General features: G+C 42.6%; 1 protein-coding gene across 2 annotated transcripts; it reads right to left on the bottom strand.

Annotated features, from left to right (window-relative positions):
- Positions 1-2,410: 2,410 nt before the first annotated feature.
- On the bottom strand, positions 2,411-21,884 carry LOC111949360 (scaffold protein ILK). Of its 2 annotated transcripts, none has more exons than XM_023966455.3 (13): positions 21,763-21,884; positions 19,968-20,255; positions 7,213-7,378; positions 6,643-6,738; positions 6,440-6,536; positions 6,238-6,321; positions 5,893-5,978; positions 5,607-5,716; positions 5,299-5,426; positions 4,964-5,085; positions 4,728-4,827; positions 4,447-4,577; positions 2,411-4,312 (listed from the first exon to the last, which is right to left on the bottom strand). In XM_023966455.3, the coding sequence occupies exons 2-13, from the start codon at positions 20,054-20,056 to the stop codon at positions 4,163-4,165; spliced, it is 1,359 nt and encodes a 452-aa protein (XP_023822223.1). In that variant the 5' UTR covers positions 20,057-20,255; positions 21,763-21,884; the 3' UTR covers positions 2,411-4,162. The 2 variants fall into 2 exon arrangements, with proteins under 2 accessions (XP_023822223.1, XP_023990269.1); XM_024134501.2 differs by lacking the exon at positions 21,763-21,884 and adding an exon at positions 20,562-20,586.
- Positions 21,885-22,451: the final 567 nt, after the last annotated feature.

Below are 22,451 nucleotides of genomic sequence, written 5' to 3'. Positions count from 1 at the left end.
ACACCTAACAGCACCCGATGTCACAGGAAGGCCAAAAAGATCAAGGACAACAACCACCCGAGCCAATGCCTGTTCACCCCGCTACCATCCAGAAGGCGAGGTCAGTACAGGTGCATCAAAGCTGGGACCGAGAGACTGAAAAACATCTATATCAAGGCCATTAGACTTTTGAACAGCCATCACTAGCACAGAGAGGCTGCTGCCTACATACAGACTTGAACTCATTGGCCACTTTAATAAATGGAACACTAGCCACTTAAATAATGCCACTTTAATGTTTACATATGTTGCATTACTCATCTCATATGTACACTACCGTTCAAAAGTTTGGGGTCACCTAGAAATGTCCTTGTTTTTGAAAGAAAAGCTAATTTCTTGTCCATTAAAATAACAAKATTTATCAGAAATACAGTGTAGACGTTATTGTTGTAAATGACTATTGTAGCTGGAAACGGCAGATTTTTTATGGAATATTTACATAGGCCCATTATCAGCAACCATCACTCCTGTGTTCCAATGGCACATTGTGTTAGCTAATCCAAGTTTATCATTTTAGAAAGGCTAATTGATCATTAGAAAACCCTTTTGCAATTATGTTAGCACAGGTGAAAACTGTTGTTCTGATTAAAGAAGCAATAAAACTGGCCTTTAAACTAGATGAGTATCTGGAGCATCAGCATTTGTGAGTTTGGTTACTGGCTCAAAATGGCCAGAAACAAAGAACTTTCTTCTGAAACTCGTCAGTCTATTCTTGTTCCTAGAAATGAAGGCCTTTCCATGCACGAGAAATTGCTAAGAAACGGAAGATCTCGTACAACGCTGGGTACTACTACCTTCACAGAACAGTGCAAACTGGCACTAACCAGAATAGAAAGAGTGGGATGCCCCGGTGCACAACTGAGCAAGAGGACAGGGTCATTAGAGTTTCTAGTTTGAGAAACAGACGCCTCACAAGTCCTCAACTGGCAGCTTCAATAAATAATACCCGCAAAACACCAGTCTCAACATCAACAGTGAAGAMGTGACTCCAGGATGRTGGCCTTCTAGGCAGAMTTGCAAAGAAAAAGCCATATCTCAGACTGGACAATAAAAATAAAAGTTTAAGGTGGACAAAAGAACACAGACACGGGACAGAGGAACTCTGCKTAGAAAGCCAGCATCCTGGAGTCGCCTCTTCACTGTTGACGTTGAGATTGGTGTTTTGCGGATATCTATATATTTTTTAGCAGATATATATTTTTTAAAGGAAGTCCGGGTTTAAAATTACTCTTGAAAGTTGTAATCGTAAAATGCACAAGGTACAATTCAGAAATTGTGTAGTGCATCATCAGTTCCTCTTGTCATGTTAATCATTGCATACCTTAGAGAGCTATCTATAACTTGTCAGAAATGTCCAGAAACTAGCCTATGTTTTCCCCCAATGCTGGAAGGGGGGGGCCCCCAAGTGAAAAGGTTTGGAACCCCTGATATACACTGAACAAAAATATAAACGCAACATGTAAAGTGTTGGCCCCATGTTTCATGAGCTGAAATAAAAGATCCCAGAAACTTTCCATARGCACAAAAAGCTTATTTCTCTCAAAATGTATGCACAAATTTGTTTACATCCCTGTTAGTGAGCATTTCTCCTTTGCCAAAATAATCCATCCACCTGACAGATGTGGCATYTGAAGAACCTTGTGCTGGGGACAATAAAAAGCCAATCCAAAATGTGCAGTTTTGCCACTAAACGCAATGCCACAGATGTCTCAAGTTTTGAGGGAGCGTGCAATTGGCATGCAGACTGCAGGAATGTCCACCACAGCTGTTGCCAGAGAATTTTAAGTTKATTTCTCTACCATAAGATGCTTCCAATGTCGTTTTAGAGAATTTGGCAGTACGTCCAACCGGCCTCACAACCACACCAGCCCAGGACCTGCATATCCAGCTTCTTCACTTGCAGTATCATCTGAGACCAGCCACCCCGAAAGCTGATGAAACTGAGGAATATATTTCTGTCTGTAATAATGCCCTTTTGTGGGGAAAAACTCATGATTGGCTGGGCCTGACTCCCCAGTGGGTGGYCCTATGCCCTCCCATGGCTGRGCCCCTGTCCAGTCATATGAAATAAATTCATTAGGCTCTAAGTTCACAGATTTCCTTATGTTAACTCAGTAAAATCGTTGCACTTATATTTTTGTTCAGTATAGTAGACATAATTTTATAAAGTCAGATAATTGAGGACAAGCATTTCGCTACACCCACAATAACATCTGCTAAATGTGTATGTGACCAATAAAATTTGATTTGACAGAAAACTTTGTAGTAAATGCTGGTAATTCTGTCATAGATACTTTCCTGTCTGTGCCTACCTGCATGAATTAACCTCCACTATCATGCACTAGCCTGAGAAATACACCAAAACAAGATCTTTCGGACTAGACGCCAACATTCTTTTATTAATATACTTATAAATTACATACATTTGTATAAGACATGCTTGGTTTTGGCTTTTACCCCAGTGATTCAGCAGAAATAAGCAAGCTGGTGGAGGCACAGAAAGAACGCATGTTCAAAAACAATATAACATTGGCCAATAAAGACTGATCTAACTCATCAGGGAGTTAAGTCAAAAAGCAAGCGGAAACAAAGTAACAGATAGCAGAATGTTAATGTTATCCCCTTATTGTCCATTTCATCTTCACTCGCCTGTGAAAAGTTGAGAATTGCCTCAGGCATAAACATAGCCACAGAATTCAACGAAGATGAGTTGAAGAAAACAAATCCCAATGATCTGAGGGCAGAAAATACTGTGGATGAAATATAACAATCTCTCTATGTAAGCATGTCTGATGCAGTGCACAGAGGTGTTTCCCAGTCGAAAAAGTTTGTGCATATATTGACAAAATGTTGTCACTTTTGTTTGTTTTGGTGTTCAGCAGCATTCGACAGGTGTTTTTTCACCTGTTACAGCACACTTCTTTTCCTTGAGGCAAGCTGAAGTTTGGTAACCAAAGACCACGCCCTTTCATCAGTGATTGGTCAACAGGAATTCTTCAATTACATGTTGTCATTCTATGAGACAAGTTCACACACATTTAGTTAACTTGAGAAATACTGCAACATACAGCTTAGACGTAAAATTGTGCAACTAAGACCTCAGCAAAAAGGTCAACATTGATTATAGATTCCTTGATTTATGTTAGATTAATTCAGGCAATTTTGAGGAAGTATTATGGCTGTGTTGTTGTACGGCTTCTGAAGCGGGCTAAAGTAATATTGACGCTTCTTTCTCGTTTTTCAAGCAAATGTCTTAATGAAGTATTGCAAGGCAGACATTCCCGTCGCCTAACCAAGTTATGCTATGATTAAACCGAACCTAGTATGCAGATGCCTTATAAAGTCAGATACTATACTRCTGACTTCCCACTCAGAGGGTAGTTCTCTCTTTCAACATCCATTGGAATCAAAGATGAACAATTAACACAAAGTAGCGCACGTGTAAAAAGTGGTTCCGCTCATTCCCCTGCACTTCCTGAAGAATACTGGACATTGAAATGCTTTGTTGGATAAATAGTCTAACAGCAGGAGCTGTCCTATAACCGTGTTTGCATACATACTACTTGCACTTGAAACAATAGAGGAGGAAACAAGCCATATAGTACACACTCAGTTCCACAAGACAAGCTCCAGGATAATACAGCAACGTATTGTTTTCGTAAGAGCTTTCATTATCAGGAATAAATGGTTGCAAGTCACTTTACAGTGTCTGACCCCTAGTTAGTGAGACCTCCTCCAAAGGTAAAGAAAGGAAGCAGTGCGAAAGACAGATTGTCATCCTGACCTCCACAGGTTATTCAGTCAGAGGCTTGTACTCAGTCCACATGATTAGATCACAACGGTCGGAAGTGTCAATTTTTAGCTCCAGCATGGACGCGATAAGACWGTGACGTAGATGAAAGTACTGATAAAAACTTGTCTTGATAAGTCAAGTAAAAATCATAATCAAGAATAGAATAAGTGACTGTGGCCGTTTTCAAAGGGTTAAGTTAGTGACATTGAGGGCAGCGGTAAGTAGTGAGAGTAGGTCTAAGGCAACACTGGTCAGCACCACATCTCTGGATGATATCTGGGGCAAGATATCAGGGGTTTTGCTCTGCTCAAGGCAGAGCAAAAAAGCAGTTCACTTGTCCTGCATTTTCTCCAGGATGGGRACGATCATGTCAAATTTAGGCCTCTTGGCTGGATCTTCGTTCATACAGATCTTCATGAGCTTGCAGATGTGGGGTGAGATGCCCGGAGGAATTGTGGGTCGTAGGCCTTCCAGGGCCACCTGAGGGCAGAACAGAGATAGAGCCATGTCAGAGACACTGGGAAGGACAAGACTAAACTGAGACATGCGTTTTGAGATTCCTATGTTGTAACGAATCCTATAACTTCTAGCACCCTGAGCTCCAGCGGTCTCACCTTCATGCCGATCTCCATGTTGGAGAGGTCAGCGAAGGGCACCTCCCTGGTCACCAGCTCCCACAGCAGCACAGCGAAACTCCACATGTCTGCCGACCGCCGGTTGATCTCCTCAGGCTTCTTCTGCAGGGCTGCATGGGCACAGGACAGASAGAGAAAGAGGKTCACACACACGTTCATAGCTGAAGGAGATGTATACCTCAGTTACAAAAAGCAAATATTTACATTCTCAAAGGTGAAAAGCGGTAAGCAGAGAAAAAGTTGCTGAGTGTGTAATGTACCTTCAGGGGCTACCCATGCTGGGGAGTACATCCTGCCTGGACACTGGAAGGAGAACTTGACGTCTGACATGCTGATCCTGGCTGTCATGTCCTCGTCGATCTGTCAAGGAATATCAGGGCATTATACAGTGGGTTTCGAACAAAGTCAGTCATCCACCAAGGCATAAGAAGCATGAGTGAAACACATGACAACTACATCACTGTAGTGAATATGTKGTGTTAATGTGAGCTCTCACCATGATGCTCTTGCTGTTGAGAGAGTGRCGKGAGATCATGGGCTCGAGCGTGTGGAGGAAGGCCATCCCACAGGCAATGTCCAAAGCAAACTTCACCGCCTGTGTCTGGTCAACCACAAAGTCTGACAGAAGACAACAGAGCCATGTCAGTCATTTTCACACATAAGCAACAGCTGTAAAATTGTACTCCTTCTCTAGTAACTAGTACAGTAATATGAATTGCTCTCTTTTCCAATACTTAAGCCTGCACTTCAAAACAGACGTCCAGGAACATTCTATGAATCAATGACCTTAGTGGAAGTCTTTAGTGCAGAGCAGGTTAATGTGGTACTCACTGGTGCCCTCGTGAAGCACGTTGTAGAGGGAGCCATAGGGCATCCAGTGTGTGATGATGATGGGGTGAGGGGCGGGAGGAGACTGACACGCTCCCAACATGGGCAGCACATTGGGGTGGGAGAATATCCTGGGATGGGCCCGAGGAAGAGGGACAGGGGGGAGGAGACAGACAAATATGCATATAGGATGGGACATATGAGGGACAATCCAGTAAATAAAAAAGGTACAAGAGGAAGACAGACATGATATCCACACAACAGGAGAAAATACACCTACAATGAACAATAAGCTGGTAAACAGTTATTACCGGAGTTTGGGATACTCCTCATTGAAGTCTCTGCTTTTTCTGGTGGACCAGTCACGAACCTTCAACACTTTCACCACAACCTCATTCCCCTGCCAGCGGCCTTGCCACAACTAAAGAAGAAAGAAGCATTGAGACAAAGTTCCAGCATAACCTCCACAATATGACAATATACAGTATAACTACGCAAAACAAAACATATGCTGTGTGAGATTGATCACTTTGTAACATGCGTTACTGTGGACATCAGTAACAGATGAAACAGCAGTCATGTAGAACAGCTTCATACCTCTCCAGACTGGTTCTCATTGATCTTAGCCAGGAGGGAGAGCTGTTTGAAGTCAATGCCCGCTGCTTTGTTCAACGTGCCGTTACCTGTAGGCATTGACACACAGAGGACAGAGTTGAAGAGCATAGCTAAGGCCCGAGGTCTGGCAAAAAGACCTACTATTTCTGCACAATTTAGCACACTGAAAGGCAGTGGAAARGTCATCAGGCACATTGGGGACCTCAGTGGGACATTTACTGGATGTTCATTCCTACAAACTGTGCCTGATATTCACTTCTTTTTTTCTCAGAGTGTAGTAATGAAAAGCAGGCAGCTAGTAAATGGCTTTGTGGCTGTGGGACTTACGGGGTCGAGTTCTGGTGGTGCCTTTCCAGAACGTGTCCTTGAAGGGGACCTTGGTCAAACTCTGGCCCAATTTCTCTGCTTTCTCTGAGAGGGGGGTGAACACAAAGCACGCATTGATTAGGTAACAGGGTTAACACACAGATAATAAATCACCTTTTTCTTGCCAACACTGGATGGTGCAGAGTAATGGGATGTTGAATACCTTGGAGGGCTTCYCGCAGGTGAGGTTTGGCTTTGTCCAGAGGAGTTTCTCCATACTTATTACAGATGTTCACCTGAGCTCCGTTAGTCACCAGGTCCTGAGGAAGACAGACATCAATGTAACTCCAGTGGTACATAACAAGCTGTTGTTCACACAGAAAACAGAGACAGTAGCCAGAGTAGGCCACCAGGGGGCATACTGACCTCAGCCACTAACTCCTGTCCCCAGAAGCAGGCGTAATGCAATGGTGTGTTGCCGTGCTCATTGGCAGTGTTGGTGTCRGCTTTGCACTGGATCAGCTAGGAGACAGAACCACAAGATTAGATACAACAAAAAACTGTCCAGATCCTGTTTGGATTAATTACAGTGGCACTAGTAATCCACCTATGGCAMGCCTGGAAAAGGATATCTCCTGCCTGCTCACACATTCCAGAGGTATCGTGACATGTCTAATATTAAACCAAATCATAACCATGGTTATGCAGCGCTACCAAACCAGAAACTGCGACTGTCAGCACTGCGACTGATGTCAGTCAGCACTGCAACAAGAGCAGACAAGTCTTAAACATGCAGTGAGTTGGGGTGTTGGGCAGCCATCAACTCTGGTTTCTTAAGTTCCTTCCTGGGCTTTTATAGCTGAAGCTATATCAACCTAAACAGAAYCTATTTCAACCCAATGATATAATTGACCTCAAGTGTTCGTATATATGTGTGTGTGTGTAGTGAGTGCAGTGTGTAAGTAGTTTTTGTGCAGTGTGTCCACTCAGCCCCACCTTGCCCACGATGTCTCTGTGGCCGTGGCTGGAGGCCAGGTGCAGGGGTGTGTCATCTCCTCTGTTCATGACGTTGATGCGAGCCCCTCTCATGATGAGCATGTCCACCACGCTGGAGCGTCCTTCCCTGCATGCCCAGTGGAGAGGACTGAAGCCATGGTCATCACTGAGGACAGAATAACATCACACCACGGACTGTTTACTATTAGCAATGAGGAAACTACTAGCCCCTGGTCATTTAGCAATGACCAGAGGGTAATTATGAGACCACATAACCCTGTCATATAACAGCAGTATAGAACTGAAAGCACCTAGCAGGACTCTGAGTAATGGTGTAGGCCTATCTGGATTCTCAGTACTAAAGGACATGAGATACTGCTACTTACAGCATCACCCTGTTAGTAAATGAGAGGTAGGCAAAAACTCCCTGTGCCTGCTTGGCCTAATGGCTTCTGGAAATATGAAGTCTCTTTAAGTAAGCATATCTAGTTAAAACAGCAGAGTTAGGCAGTAGGCAGGGGAATGCAGTGCAGCGATGCACAGCTGTGAGCAAAGAACAGAGAAATGGTGAAAACAGATGATCATGACTGATACTGAAATTCTGTCAACGTCCAGCCAGGAAACAGGAACTAAATGTGAACTCAGCCTGCCCTGCAGCCAGCCACAGAGGGGATGTGCTGCTGGCAGTGGCAACCSGTCCCACTCTGCCTTAGTCACAGTGACAGAAACACATGTTAGAACAGTGGCCTGACTGGCCTCAGTGACAGGACAGGAGTGACACCTCATGACAGCGTRCCCGCGATGACCTTAACAACCATAACAGTGACAATGACAGTCAAACAGACAGGCAAGAGAGCATGGTTAGTGGGTTCAGTTCGATTGAACGTTTGGTACGTTGCATAATGCTTTGTACTGAACACGTTTCTCCAAAACCTTCTTCACAGGAACTGTTTAACTGAAAATGTCACATTTCTTTTCATACTGAACCCAGCCCAGGCAGAGAATGTGTGCAGGAAAAGGAAAGCGAAGTAGAAATGTGGACAGACAGAGCTGGCCGGCGTATAATAGAGAGGCAGTGGGGACAGTACGAGAGCTGGCCGGCGTGGTAGGCCTGATCACCAACAACGACAAGACAGTCTATAGGGAGGTCAYAGACCTGGCCATGTGATGCCAGGACAACAGCCTCTCCCTCAACGTGATCAAGACAAAGATGATGATTGTGGACTACAGGAAAGAGAGGACCGAGCACGCCTCCATTCTCATCGACGGGGCTGCAGTGGAGCAGGTTGAGAGCTTCAAGTTCCTTGGTGTCCACATCAACAAACGAACATGGTCCAAGCACACCAAGACAGTTGTGAAGAGGGCACAACAATGCCTATTCCACCTCAGGAGACTGAAAAGATTTGGCATGGGTCCTCAGATCCTCAAAAGGTTCTACAGCTGCACCATCCTGACTGGTTGCATCACTGCCTGGTATGGCAACTGCTCGGCCTCCGACCGCAAGGCACTACAGAATGTAGTGCGAATAGCCTGGTACATCACTGGGGCCAAGCTTCCTGCCATCCAGGACCTTTAATACCAGGCGGTGTCAGAGGAAGGCTCTAAAATGTGTCAAAGACTCCAACCACCCTAGTCAAAGACTGTTCTCTCTGATACCGCACAGCAAGCAGCACCGGAGCGCCAAGTCTAGGTCCAAGAGGCTTCTAAACAGCTTCTACCCCCAAACCATAAGACTCCTGACCATCTAATCAAAATGGCTACCCAGACTATTTGCTTCGTAATAGGAGGAGCTATTTTCACTTTGGGGAAAAATCGTGCCCAAATTAAACGGCCTCGTACTCTGTTCTAGATCATACAATATGCATATTATTATTACTATTAGATAGAAAACACTCTGAAGTTTCTAAAACTGTTTGAATAATATCTGTGAGTAAAACAGAACTCATTTGGCAGCAAACTTCCAAACAGGAAGTGAAAATTCTGAAAATGGGGCTCTGTCAGGGCCTGCCTATTCAATRGCCTTATATTTATGGATCTGTATGCACTTCATACGCCTTCCACTAGATGTCAACAGGCAGTAGAATGTTGAATGGGGTGTCTAGCTTGATGTGAGACCGAATGAGAGCTTTTGGAGTGACAGGTCCGCTCTATTGGCAGTATTCAACTGCGCACCAGGGAACCTCACATTGTCTTCTGAAATGCGTTAGGTATACACGACGAAATGCTCGGATTTTATTGGATACATATGAGAAAAACATCATAAAGTTGGATTTTCAACCGAGTTTGACCAGTTTATTCGACGTTTATTGGGACTTTTGGAATTTTTCGTTCTATGCGCTAAGAGTTCTTGGACATGTGCSCTCCACATGGCTAGCCAAAGTTGCTAATTTGACAGAAGAAATGGACATTCTAAAACAAAACAACGATTTATTCTGGAACTAGGACTCCTTGCAAACATTCTGAMGGAAGATCATCAAAAGTAAGAGAATATTTATGATGTTATTTCGTATTTTTGTGGTTTGTGTTGGCTCCAACAAGGCGGAGAATTGTTGGGCGCTGTCTCACAATATTGCATGCTGTACGTTGTACTAAAGTAATTTTTTTTTTATCTAACACAGCGGTTGCATTAAGAACCAGTGTATCTTTCAGTTGCTGTACAACATGTATTTTTTAGTAAAGTTTATGATGAGTTTTTTGGTTAGATTACGTGACTGTCCAAAATATCTCCGGACAATTTGGTGCATTATGGCTACGTATTCACAATATAAACCACGATTTGTACCTCTAAATATGCACATTTTCGAACAAAACATAAATGTATTGTATAACATGATGTTATAAGACTGTCATCTGATGAAGTTGTTCAAAGGTTAGTGATACATTTTATCTCTATTTTGGTTTTGGGTTTTGTGAAAGCTATGTTGGCGGTGAATAAATGGCGTTGTGTGTTTGGCTATTGTGGTGAGCTAACATAAATATATGTTGTGTTTTCGCTGTAAAACATTTTTTTTTTAATCGGAAATGATGGATGGATTCACAAGATGTTTATCTTTCATTTGCTGTATTGGACTTGTGATTTCATGAAATTATATTATATGATATCCCTGTGGCGCTAGGCTAGGCTATGCTAGTCAGCTTTTTTGATGAGGAGGATCCCGGATCCGGGAGGGTGACTCGTTAGAGGTTAAGGGCTCGTAAGTAAGCATTTCACTGTACGGTTGTATTCAGCGCACGTGACGACTAAAATTTGGTATAGTAGTGAGGCAGTGGGGACAGACAGAGCTGGCTGGCGTATAGTAGTGAGGCAGTCACGAAAGGGGGACTAAAACAACAGCAGGACAAGCATTCTCTGCAGGCCTTATAAGGGTCGGGGAGACTTCCTTCACCAGGGACACACACACACACACACACACACACACACACACGACTCCCCAGCTGCTATGTGTTATGTCATGCTGCATTTCTCGTGCCTCTGCCGCGTTATCCTGTCACTGGCCTTCATCACCTAGGCCCCCCCCTCCACAGATTGTTCCCTCACACGCCAAAACTTCTCCACTACCCTCCCTTCTACCACTAGCTCCCTCCCTCTTTCCTTCTCTCGCAGCCCGTCAACAAATGGAGAGGAATTCGACGATGAAATTTTCCATTCTCCACTCATTCCTGAATGTTAGAAGAATTCCATAGGGCTCTGATGTGCTTATGATTTGTGCCGAGATGTATGAAGCTCTGTGTATAAATTAAATCATGCTGCACTTGCTAGAAACACGACAGAGAGAAAAGTGCTGAATGTTTAGATCTGAGGGGTTATTGTGATGAAAACAGCCCCCTTTATGGAGTTCTAACCCTCCACTTCCACAACAACACACACAGGAGACAGTGTTCCAGGGAAAACAGCATCAATGAGGCCCACAGAGTGTGTGTGTTAGGCCTCCCCTAACACACCATCCAGAYACCTGGGTGGATGACCTTCTGTAGATGTGCTCAGAACAGATTTAGCCCAATGTACTCATACAGCAGCCCTCTCCAGCAGAKAATGATATCAAGTAGGACAGTAATTGTAAATCAATGATCCCAGCAGAGTTCATTCAGGATGAGTCCATACTATGGCTGCACAATATGGGCCCCCCCCCAAAAAATCGAATTTCAATTTGTTTTCACCAAATATTGCGATTTGACACACAATATGAAGCAAAACACTTAGGTGAACTGTTGGAATCAAAGAAATATAATGACTTGTATTAWGAAGTAAAGTGGAAAGCAGCATCGTTCTAGTTTGGAACAATCGATTGACCGCATTTGACCTAACAGAACAGCATGCACATTTATATTGAATCTAACAGCGGGGAGGAYGAACTGCACTCTGAGTGACAGGGGGTGGCGCTTGGTGTGTGTGGGAAGCAGCCACAAGGAGAAGAAAAACAGAGTAAACAAATGGAGATGCATTTCAAAATATTGCATGCAATATGGATATTGCGCGTRAATATTACAATTTCAATGTGCATTCAATTAATTGTGCAGCCATAGTCCATACAGGCCATTTAAAGCGACCTATCAACCCCTCAGTGGGTCACTAAAGAGAGCAGCGGTGTAGTGGTGCTTGGAGAAATGGGTATACTCAAATTTAGCAAAACATTTCCCAAATGGCCCACCAGGCGAAGATACCCCCCGTGAAAAATGAAATGCGAAAGTGACATACCCTCTGAATGACCTAAAATGATCAATCACATATTGGTCTTTCACAGTCAGGCCAACCCAAGCTGTAAAAAGAGTGTCAACTGTGCCAGAAATTCACAGGTTTCAGATTCTCTTTTTTTTCAGTCACACTTTTAAATAGAAAAAACATGAATTCTGTTGTCGAAGTCCATAACAATGCTTAAACCACAACAGGAYACCACTTGAGGTCTGTGTAGTTAGTTAATTCCAGTGCTGGGGCACCTAGAACTGTTGTTTGGTTAATAGGGTTTCTCTAGCACATGAGATGGAGGTTGCTAAAGAAATGGCCACTGGATTGATGCAAATAATCAGTGTCTTTCACCAGGTAGGCATAGGCTACTTTGTAGCTAGTTAACATTTAATTGAGAAGGTTTTTGGGAAAGCCTTCCCCTCCACCAGAAGACTGTTAGGCCCATCATTAGCATTGCTATATTTTTACTGTTCCTTAATTGTTTGAAYCCTGGACGTTTCACTTCATATTATGAGACATGTCTTAACTTGCTTCAAAGTACCCTATTGCCCAAATCTCACCATAGAAACATGGAGGCAATAATTTGATAAAGGCTTCCTCATATGCATTCTCTTGGTTTTCTAGAAGCCAAAGCCATTATTCCTAGTCATATTAGCAACCCATGATAGTTGTTCCATCATAAGAGCTCTCTACATTTCTAACAGATATTTCCATCTCTGTCCATGAAACCGCTCACAMAAACAGWGCGCATTTRAGAATGGTGTTTGCCCACAAATTGCATTTTGGAACTTTCACACGTATACCGGTGGCGGATTGTGCCGTTTAAGTTGAGGGAGGACGATTCTTTTTTTTCTTTTTCTTCATGAGCATGGCCTTATTTCTATTACAGCATATTGGATGACTGTCATTCATATTCCATTCACCCAGTTCAATTTGACAGCAGTAGGTTTAGGCTACTACATGATACTCTAATTTTCCATATTCCCATCATGAGGTAGCTACAACCTAATGAATGAAAGTTTACAACGTAGGTGCACAGGTCGAGAAGATTGAGGTYACACATGGACAGACAGTGACACATTCAATAACGCCTCACACATTCTTGCCTGTATCTAGCTGCTCTAGGGTGTAATCATTAGTCCAACAGCTGCAACGAGAGTTTCTATTGGACAAATTCAGGTATGTTTAACCCCATTTCATTCACTTCCATWAAAAAWWRAAAAAYATKCAACAGAATCGGCAGAATGAATACACCCTTGATCACACGTAAACACAGTTCCCTTTCATAGCAGCCACGTTTTATTCCTTCTTGCATCTATGTGCTCTCCTCTTAAGACCTTTTCCCTTCGTTTGTGGACTTGAAATGCACAACCCATCAGGTGTGTTACCAGGCCAAAAGAAAACAACTTTCCAAGCCAAACCATATCCTAACTGCTACACACAACTTACAGCGTTGACAACATATTACCTAAGATCAACATAGCTAATAGAACTAACGTGTTAGTTCACCTGCTACAAGCACACAGTAATGTTAGAGTACAGTCAGTAAGCGTTTAGCACTTACACCYACGGTAATAAATTAGTAAAACCAAAAACGTACCATGATTTGGAAGAGTTCCAGTGTTGTGTTGGATAGTCATAGCCAGCTAGCTAACATAGCATCCCTCTGTTTGAGTAGGCTAAACTAGCTGGCTGCATTTGCTAGCTAAGTAAGTGAAACTGGGAAAAAAATACGAAATCTCTTGCTTCTTCATTTTGGAAGAAATTCATTTTTTTTAAACTGTTCAACTATTGTATTGATCTCTCAGAGTCAACTACTCACCACATTTGATGAACTGCAGTTCTAGCTAGCTGTAGCTTATGCTTTCAGTACTAGGTTCATTCTCAGATCCTTTGATTGGGTGGACAACATGTCAGTTCATGCTGCAAGAGCTCTGAAGGGTTGGAGGACATCCTCCAGAAGTTGTCATAATTTCAGTGTAAGTCAATGGAAGGGGGTGAAAACCATGAACCTCCTAYGTTTTGTATTGAAGTCAATGTACCCAGAGGAGGATGGAAGCTAGCTGTCCTCCGGCTACACCATGGTGCTACCCTACAGTGCTGTTGAAGGTCTACAGTAGCCTCATTGCAAAACAGTGTGTTTTATCTATTATTTGGTGATGTGAATATATTTAGTAGTRATCTAAATAGGATAACTTTTGAAATTCTATAAAAAAAAAAAAATTCACCCTTCCTCCTTTGAGGAGCATCTACTGGCGTAGACCTACCGCCGTGTGCCCATTGCTATGCCTAAAATGTTAACCATGAACATTTTAAGCTAAACATTCTGATTTGTTCCATCAGTCTTAATTGATACGATGTGTGGGGATTAAGTAGTGAGTATACTCAATGCCAATTGAAGAATATGTGGGTTTACAGCGTATACCCTCCACTACACCACTGCAGGGGAGAATATTTCACAGAAAATAATGCGTGTTTAGTTGTCTGAGTTGAGTGACGAAAAGTAGCTAACAAAAGTAGCTAACTGCTTCCGAGGTGCTTTCTCCTGCCTGTCCCCCCCTCCCAACCCCCTGGGTGGGGTTATTTCAGGAAGTTCCACCTGCCAACAAGGCTCAGATTTTGTAGACTGAAGAGCCCCATCTACACCCTGTCTGTCTCTATGCTGAGCTCACTGAGATCATATGCCCACATCAATAGGCTGACACGGATTTACTCTTTCACACTAGTCTATTTGCACACTGTAAAACACACAAGAAACGAGCCATCCACACAGCCACAGAAAGGAGAGTCAAGCTACCAATTAAAGAGGTATGACCTTGATTTGAGAAATCTCATACTTGTTTCGTGTCTGACTAGCCTACAGTAGGATTAGTTGCAGCTGGCTCCAGTGGGAGCTGGGAAGGCCCGGAGTATACAGCTGGCTCTACAGTTCACACCCCAGTCCCGGGCCAGCCCCTCTCACACAGATGTAACAATAGGTTGGTGACCCTCCCAGACCACTGTCTGATCTGCCCAGTCAGGGGCTGGGCTAGGCGGGTTAACAATATTTACCAACCTCCCCCGGGGAATTAAATATAAACAGCATTCTCCGTGACCATACACAACCCACCCTCCCTCCCTCACCAAACAAGGAGCCTCTAACTCATTACCATGGTATATCACAGCACTGAATATAGACCTAATGACAGCTTTTCACCCACAGCAGAAATCTACAGAAGTAGTCAGCTAGACTAGAGAAGATATTAAAGCAAGAATCCTTAACATGAATTATACTTATTGAATGTGCTTTGACTATACTACGCTTACAGCCATGGTTCACACTCCTTTGCCACCCAGCAAACTGGCAGAACAGTCCACTACAGACCACAACACAAACACAGTATTTTCAAGAGTGGGGTTGGGCAGAGCCAGGGAGTCACGTTTGTAATGTTCTGGTGTCGGCTTTTTCTATGCTAAGTGGACCAAATACACTGACCGTCTGAAAAACCTGTGTTTACACAGGCAGCTCAATTCTGGTCTTTTGYCAAATTGATCAGCTCTTTTGCCAATAATTGGTCAAAAGATAAGAATTGGGCTGCCTGTGTAAACGTAGCCAATATTATCTTTAAGAGCCTCGATCTTCAGTGTAGGAATTTTCTAAAATGTTTATTTACAGTTTCAGTTAAAATCAYAGATGGGTATAAGAGAAAATAGCCTTATGCTGCATTTAAAAAAAGTGTCACTCATTTGTGTACGTTTGTAATTAGCTGGTCCATCATGAGGAAATGTTGAGGGGAAATGAGTGGCACTATAATACCACTGGGAGAGGAGTACAGGAAACAGAAGAATGATTGAGAGGAAGGTGTTATGGCTCTGCCTGTGCATTCCTTCTGCAAAAACACACAAACCACATTTCCATCCATAGTCAAGTAARTCCGTATAAAAGAAAAAACACAATAGCTGTGATGGAAATAGGAAGTTTCGGTACAATTTTATAAATGGCTACAAAATTTGTTCATTCGACATGGAGGGATCATTGTGTGTCTGTAAATTTCATCATGCAAAAAAAAAAGGCGGTGGAAACAGCTTTATGCACAAATATTGATTTATTAACCAACACATCAACTAAGTTWTATGAAATTGTTTTAAGAAGGTCATACCAAGGATCATTTTACTATTTGATATTGAATTAAGACACCTTGAAGTATATTTTAAAAAAGTGAAAAAAATAGTGTTTGCTTTACTGCCATACAAACGCATTGAATAACAGATTCACAACATGGAACAGATTGTCCCCCAACAAAATCTAAAGGAAGTTTGTTCTGAAGTGTCTGTCCTATATCTGAGAGACAGGAAAGATCAGGAAACATTTCCATTATTTATTTTATGTGTATTTAACCCTTTATTTTTGGCACTAAAAGGMCTCCATATATACTTCCATTCATTTTTTCAGCTGCTACCAGGGACCTTCAGACGAGTTGTTTTATTACGCTAATTAGACTTCTGCGGTGGCGTGAACATCGACCTTAGGGGCTTAAGATAACATTTTAGAGGCCCACATCTTGGCAGTGTAGAGAAATCTTGCCATTTTAAAACCAATTTGCAGCAATTCTACAAATGTCTTCATGGAGCAGAGATAATTGTTTGCCTGTTAAAAACAAATTTACTGCAATTTCATGCATTTTGCCATTGCTAAAAAATCCAATACTGCTAAAGWCAGGTGACTGTCTAGCTTCTATTTTAGTAATTGTTAGTTCTCAAAGATTATTCAAAAAAATATAGGTCCATTATCTTTTCTACATACTGTATATGTTTTTAGTCATTTACGTTTGCACAGAAAGCATTTTACCATCCCAGAAATMTATTTTAAAAATATATACATTTTTTATACTGTTTGTACTTAGGCGGCCCGAAAATCCACAAGCGGCCAACTCAAGGATTTCAATGGCAGAAAACTCCTTGCACACACTAAGGCTGCGTTTGCCCAGGCAGCTGAGTTCTGATCTTTTTCCCACTAATTGGTCTTTTGACCAATCAAATCAGATATTTTTCAAAGCTGATCTGATTGGTCAAAAGACCAACTAGTGAAAAAAAGAGATCAGAAATGGACCGCCTGTCTACACGCTGCCTAACACACACGTTTGCGCCCTACGTCCAGCCCATAACAATTCCCTGGCTTACAGATTCTCATTTTTGCCGTGTTATTCCTTGTAAGGGCATTCAGCATTCCACTACGGTCCTTGTCTCGCATTTACATTTGTGCATCCACACAGAGAAACGAGCTCACAATCACCTTCACTAAACCATCAATGAGAAAGTGTGGGATAGGGATATATAGGATATGGTGGGATTCAACAGGGCAGATGTGGGTGTTTGTACAGTCAGCTATAAGACCGATGTAATCACAGTTATTGCAGGGGCTGAAAGGCCCAGTACGGATGTGTTTCTCCCATTGGGAAACTATTCATCAACCTAACCGATAAGTGGGACTTGACAYGCAATCGGCTAATGAAGAAGGGTCACACGTGTTAGGTTAGCCGTGCAAACTCACACAAATACAATAGATCCATGCATGTGTATCCCATAGGCTACTTACAGTGAAGTACACACAACAGTATGAACGCAAAACTAAAATGAAACAATGAATGCTGGTAAAAAAAAAATCTATGCATAGTGCTCTGTAATCAACCGTTCGCTGCCTGCACCCGCACGCCCGACTAGCATCACCACCCTGGACGGTTCCGACCTAGAATATGTGGACATCTATAAGTACCTAGGTGTCTGGCTAGACTGCAAACTCTCCTTCCAGACTCATATCAAACATCTCCAATCCAAAATCAAATCTAGAGTCGGCTTTCTATTTCGCAACAAAGCCTCCTTCACTCACGCCGCCAAACTTACCCTAGTAAAACTGACTATCCTACCGATCCTCGACTTCGGCGATGTCATCTACAAAATAGCTTCCAATACTCTACTCAGCAAACTGGATGCAGTTATACACAGTGCATCCGTTTTGTTACTAAAGCACCTTATACGACCACCACTGCGACCTGTTGCCCTAGTCGGCTGCCCTCGCTACATGTTCGTCGTCAGACCCACTGGCTCCAGGTCATCTACAAGGCTATGCTAGGTAAAGTGCCGCCTTATTCTCAGTTCACTGGTCACGATGGCTACACCACCCCAGCACGCGCTCCAGCAGGTGTATCTCACTGATCATCCCTAAAGCCAAAACCTCATTTGGACGCCTTTCCTTCCAGTTCTCTGCTGCCTGCGACTGAACGAATTGCAAAAATCTCTGAAGTTGGAGACTTTTATCTCCTCAAAACTTTAAACATCTGCTATCCAAGCAGCTAACCGATCGCTGCAGCTGTACAATAGTCCATCGGTATATAGCCCACCCAATTTACCTACCTCACCCCCCCATACTGCTTTTATTTATTTACTTTTCTGCTCTTTGCACACCAGTATCTCTACTTGCACATGATCATCTGATGATTTATCACTCCAGTGTTAATCTGCTAAATTGTAATTATTCGATTTATTGCCTACCTCCTCATGCCTTTTGCACACATTGTATATAGATTCTCTTTTTTTCTACCATGTTATTGACTTGTTTATTGTTTACTCCATGTGTAACTCTGTGTTGTTGTCTGTTCACACTGCTATGCTTTATCTTGGCCAGGTCGCAGTTGCAAATGAGAACTTGTTCTCAACTAGCCTACCTGGTTAAATAAAGGTGAAATAAAWAAATGTCTAAGCAAGGTACTTAACAACAATCAAGCCTCTGCATGAGACTGAGAAAAACAGCTTCAGACAGCATGCCCTGGGGGCAACAATTGTCTCTCTATAGTTCTATCTGAACGCAGAGATACCAGGCCTGAATATAAGACAGATGGGGTAAACATTTTATTTTAATTTAATTTTAAGTCACCTTCCTCCAGAAATGTCTGAGTTCCAGCAGTTGTGACAAGCCCTGCTGAGCTTCCCTTCACCGAGTTGACCGAGGATACAAACAGGAGAGGAGGCCAGGACGCATGATGTAGCCTGCTTTCTACGGCTGTGTTCACACAGGCAGCCCATTGTGATATTTTTTTCCACAATTGGCCTTTTGACCAATCACATCAGATATTTTTCAGAGTTGATCTGACTGGTCAAATGACCAATAGTGGGGGGAAAAGTCTGAATTGGGCTGCCTGTGTAAACGCAGCCTAATGGACCTCCAAATGCAACCATTAGAGCTAGGCTATAGCTTTGCAGTCTACAATAGAGTCAAATGAAAACAGCCACAAACAAGCTAAGGCAGGAAACACCCATTATTTTTATTTTATCTTCTCTCCGTCTTTGCCCAGTAACCTGATATAAATGGCAAGTCAAACTAATTCTCAGGGCAGTGCACATGTGAAAACATTTCCAAGACATTTGCCATCCTTGGCTTCATTTTAAGTTCACATTCCAAGCCAAGTCACGTGTCCGGAAAGAAGTGGATTCAAATCTCAGGTCACAATCACAGAGTTGGGGAGTCGGGCTGGCTAGGAGTCCAGCAACAAACAACCCTCACAGTCCGACAACAACAACCACATCAAAAGAAAGACAATGACAGTGCAATTACCCAGCAATGTTACCCATCAGCTTTTGATGTACGAGTAAACCAATACACATCCATGTCCTCTCATTGTACATGGGATGATGTGGTGGGTATCTGTACATTCCTGGAAGTTTTCCCCATTTCAGCTGTGTGGAACTAATTGTATGCACACAACTCAAGGGTCATAACATCACAGGGGATTGGCAAAGAACAGATGTAAAAGTATTCATTGGCAATATCTGAATCCATCAAGCAACTGTATAATTTGTGTATTACGCTATAGAATAATGACTGAGCAGTCCAACATTTGGGTGTGATATCATATTTTAACGTCGAAGAGTGTGTCCAATAGAGACATGGCTTCCTGATGCGGGTCACAAGCTCCTGCCTACATGCATGATTCTGAGACGTGATACTGATAGCAGGTGAATTAACATCCTTGTACGTGCAATTCAACATCTGACACAAAAATGCTTATTTAAAAAAAGGTACTTAAGTTAGACTCACCCCTGATTGAGGTCATTCTCTGTGTTGTCCAACCATAGGCGAACAGCTACTGCGTTGCCTTCCCGGCACTGGGTAAAAATATCATCCATGATGGCTCACTCTGCTTCTTCTGTTAACTTACACTCACACTCTGAGACTTTGATGGGACTGGGATACACAAGGGAGGCAGCCAAAGGAATTCAGGGGTGGCCTGGAGTGRATTCGTCCCTTAGCAAGGAGAGAACAGCTACAGTCAGGGACACCGAAAGGAGACGTTCAGCTACACTGTGGAGTTCCAGTGACACAATCCTGAAAAGACAAACACGAGAAGGATGATGCTCGACGAACGTAACTACAAAGATTCCTCGCTGTTCTTAAATACATTCTAAAACATGAGTGAACACTGTTCCAACTTCCAACCAATGTAATCTATAGACTAAAAACGTTGACAAGGTCACAGCAGGCTTTCAGGGCCCTCATTAGTTTCACAGCACTGCAGCACAAGGATTGTCTAGTTGCAGTGCAACAGGTGACCTCTCAGGCATAGGGCAATCCAGTCAAACTCTGAATCAATTGCATTGATTGTGCAGTAAAGCCAAGTTGTTTGTGATTTACCTAACGCAGTGTTCCTCAAACTGAGGGTGCACGTTTTGGTTATTACCCTAACACTACACAGCTGTTTCAAATTATAAAAGTTTGATGATTAGTTAAATCAGAGGTGTACTGTGCTAGYGCAAAAACCAAAACGTGCACCAAGTTTGGGAAACACTGACCTAACGCCTGGTCGTGACTCACACCTTCTGTTCTGGGACAGATGACAAACTCTGCAGTAATCCACTACTCGGAGTTGATTTAAAACCCTGTTTGAACAATTTTCTGAATGCTTCTCAGGACTAGAAGAACACAAACTGCATACACTTTCATTTTGAGTTTAGTGAAGACTGATTTGAAATTCATAGATTAATATATTTGTAAAGCCAAGCAATGGTCATATTAGTGCTATTGGTGGATATTATCGTACATGTATACAGATAAATAGCCCATGAGACCCATGGCATGAGCAGTGGCTGTCAGGGAGCATTCCAAATTACATTTGACTAGCTAATCGCATAAAACTAGCTAATTTATAGTACCTGACAGTTAGCTAGAGCAAATTTTCTTGCTAGGGTTCTTTCCCAAAATATAATTGCTAGTTAGCTATAGCCATATAGGTAGTTAGCCTAGTAGTTAGTGGCGAATGATTTATTTGAGATTAATTAAAATATAACTCGGTGCTGTGTAAATTACTGTGTTCAAGCAAAGTGTATTATTGTGTAAAAAATAATGTACAAAGAGTACAAATACTGTATCTTCCATTGTAGACACTGACAACAGTTACAATCAGGAATCATTGGCCAAAGGCAGCCCAACATGAATGTCATATCTAGCTACTAACGTTATACTAAGTAGCTGGCCCGCTACTCCTACTATATATAGTACGGTACCTGGCTAACGAGCTAGTTTGAAAGCTAGCGTTAGTACTTAGTAGCAGTTTTGAATACTGATAATAGGCTACTGAAAACGTCCAAAGTTATACTGTGGCTAGTTACTGCACTATGTACTTAATAACTTTGTTCAACAACCATTTATACTTAGTTACATTATCAAGCCCCGTAAGGAGGGAACCAGTTGGAGACGTTTTTCCTCTTCTTCTTTGACTTCAGACCGGACGCCTGAAGCTAGCAATCTCGATAGCAAACAAACCCAATAAATAATATGATTTCTAAGTGTGAATATAGATCAGCGGGAAAAAAAAGGACAACTGAATTTAACTTACCCTATGGATTCAACAGGATATATTATTACACAGAAAGAGTTAGCTAGATTGAGATTGAAGCAGATTGTCTGCGTCCACACCCTCGCCGTCGTTTTACGTGGGAGGAAAAATATTTGCCCTCGTCCACTACCAAATTACCCATACTAGCGCCCTCTAGCGGAAAACAGACACTTCTTTCCTGTGTGAAGATTCATTTCCGTTCCTCCAGGGCACGTTTTTCTCTCAGGTTTTAATGACACCTTTATTCTAGGCTTAGCTGTATATTTTCATTTCACCGAACCCAACATGACAACAAACATGTCCATTAATAAGTCTCTGCTGGGGGGCTCCAACTGTGGTGAAGACGAGAGATTGAGGAGAGGACAGTGAAAGTACCCTCCAGACTTAATGATGAAAAGCCTTTTTGGCTGTGGCCATGCATCTTGGATGGTGATTCAAAGATTGTAAGGAGTTCTACGCTTTGAGAATAAGTGCTGAGTTATGTAATAAATAACATGTAAATGCAATGTCTCATCATTCTCACTAGGTGGGAGTATAAACCAGCTTTTCTCTACAATGACGAGCAGAAGAGCCAGAGCCCCAAGCTGCCTGCAGCCTGTTTTAAGATTCACTCAAAGAGTTGAAAGAGTAAAGATGACATTTCATTCTGCTTGTCTCCTTCTCTCCAGGGGGTTTAGGGGGCTTCCACT

The sequence above is a fragment of the Salvelinus sp. IW2-2015 genome, linkage group LG22 (genome assembly GCF_002910315.2).
Source record: "Salvelinus sp. IW2-2015 linkage group LG22, ASM291031v2, whole genome shotgun sequence".
In the NCBI taxonomy this organism is placed as follows: Eukaryota; Metazoa; Chordata; class Actinopteri; order Salmoniformes; family Salmonidae; genus Salvelinus; species Salvelinus sp. IW2-2015.
The sequence above is the reverse complement of the archived record's forward strand: the minus strand, read 5'-3'. Positions and strand labels throughout refer to the sequence as shown.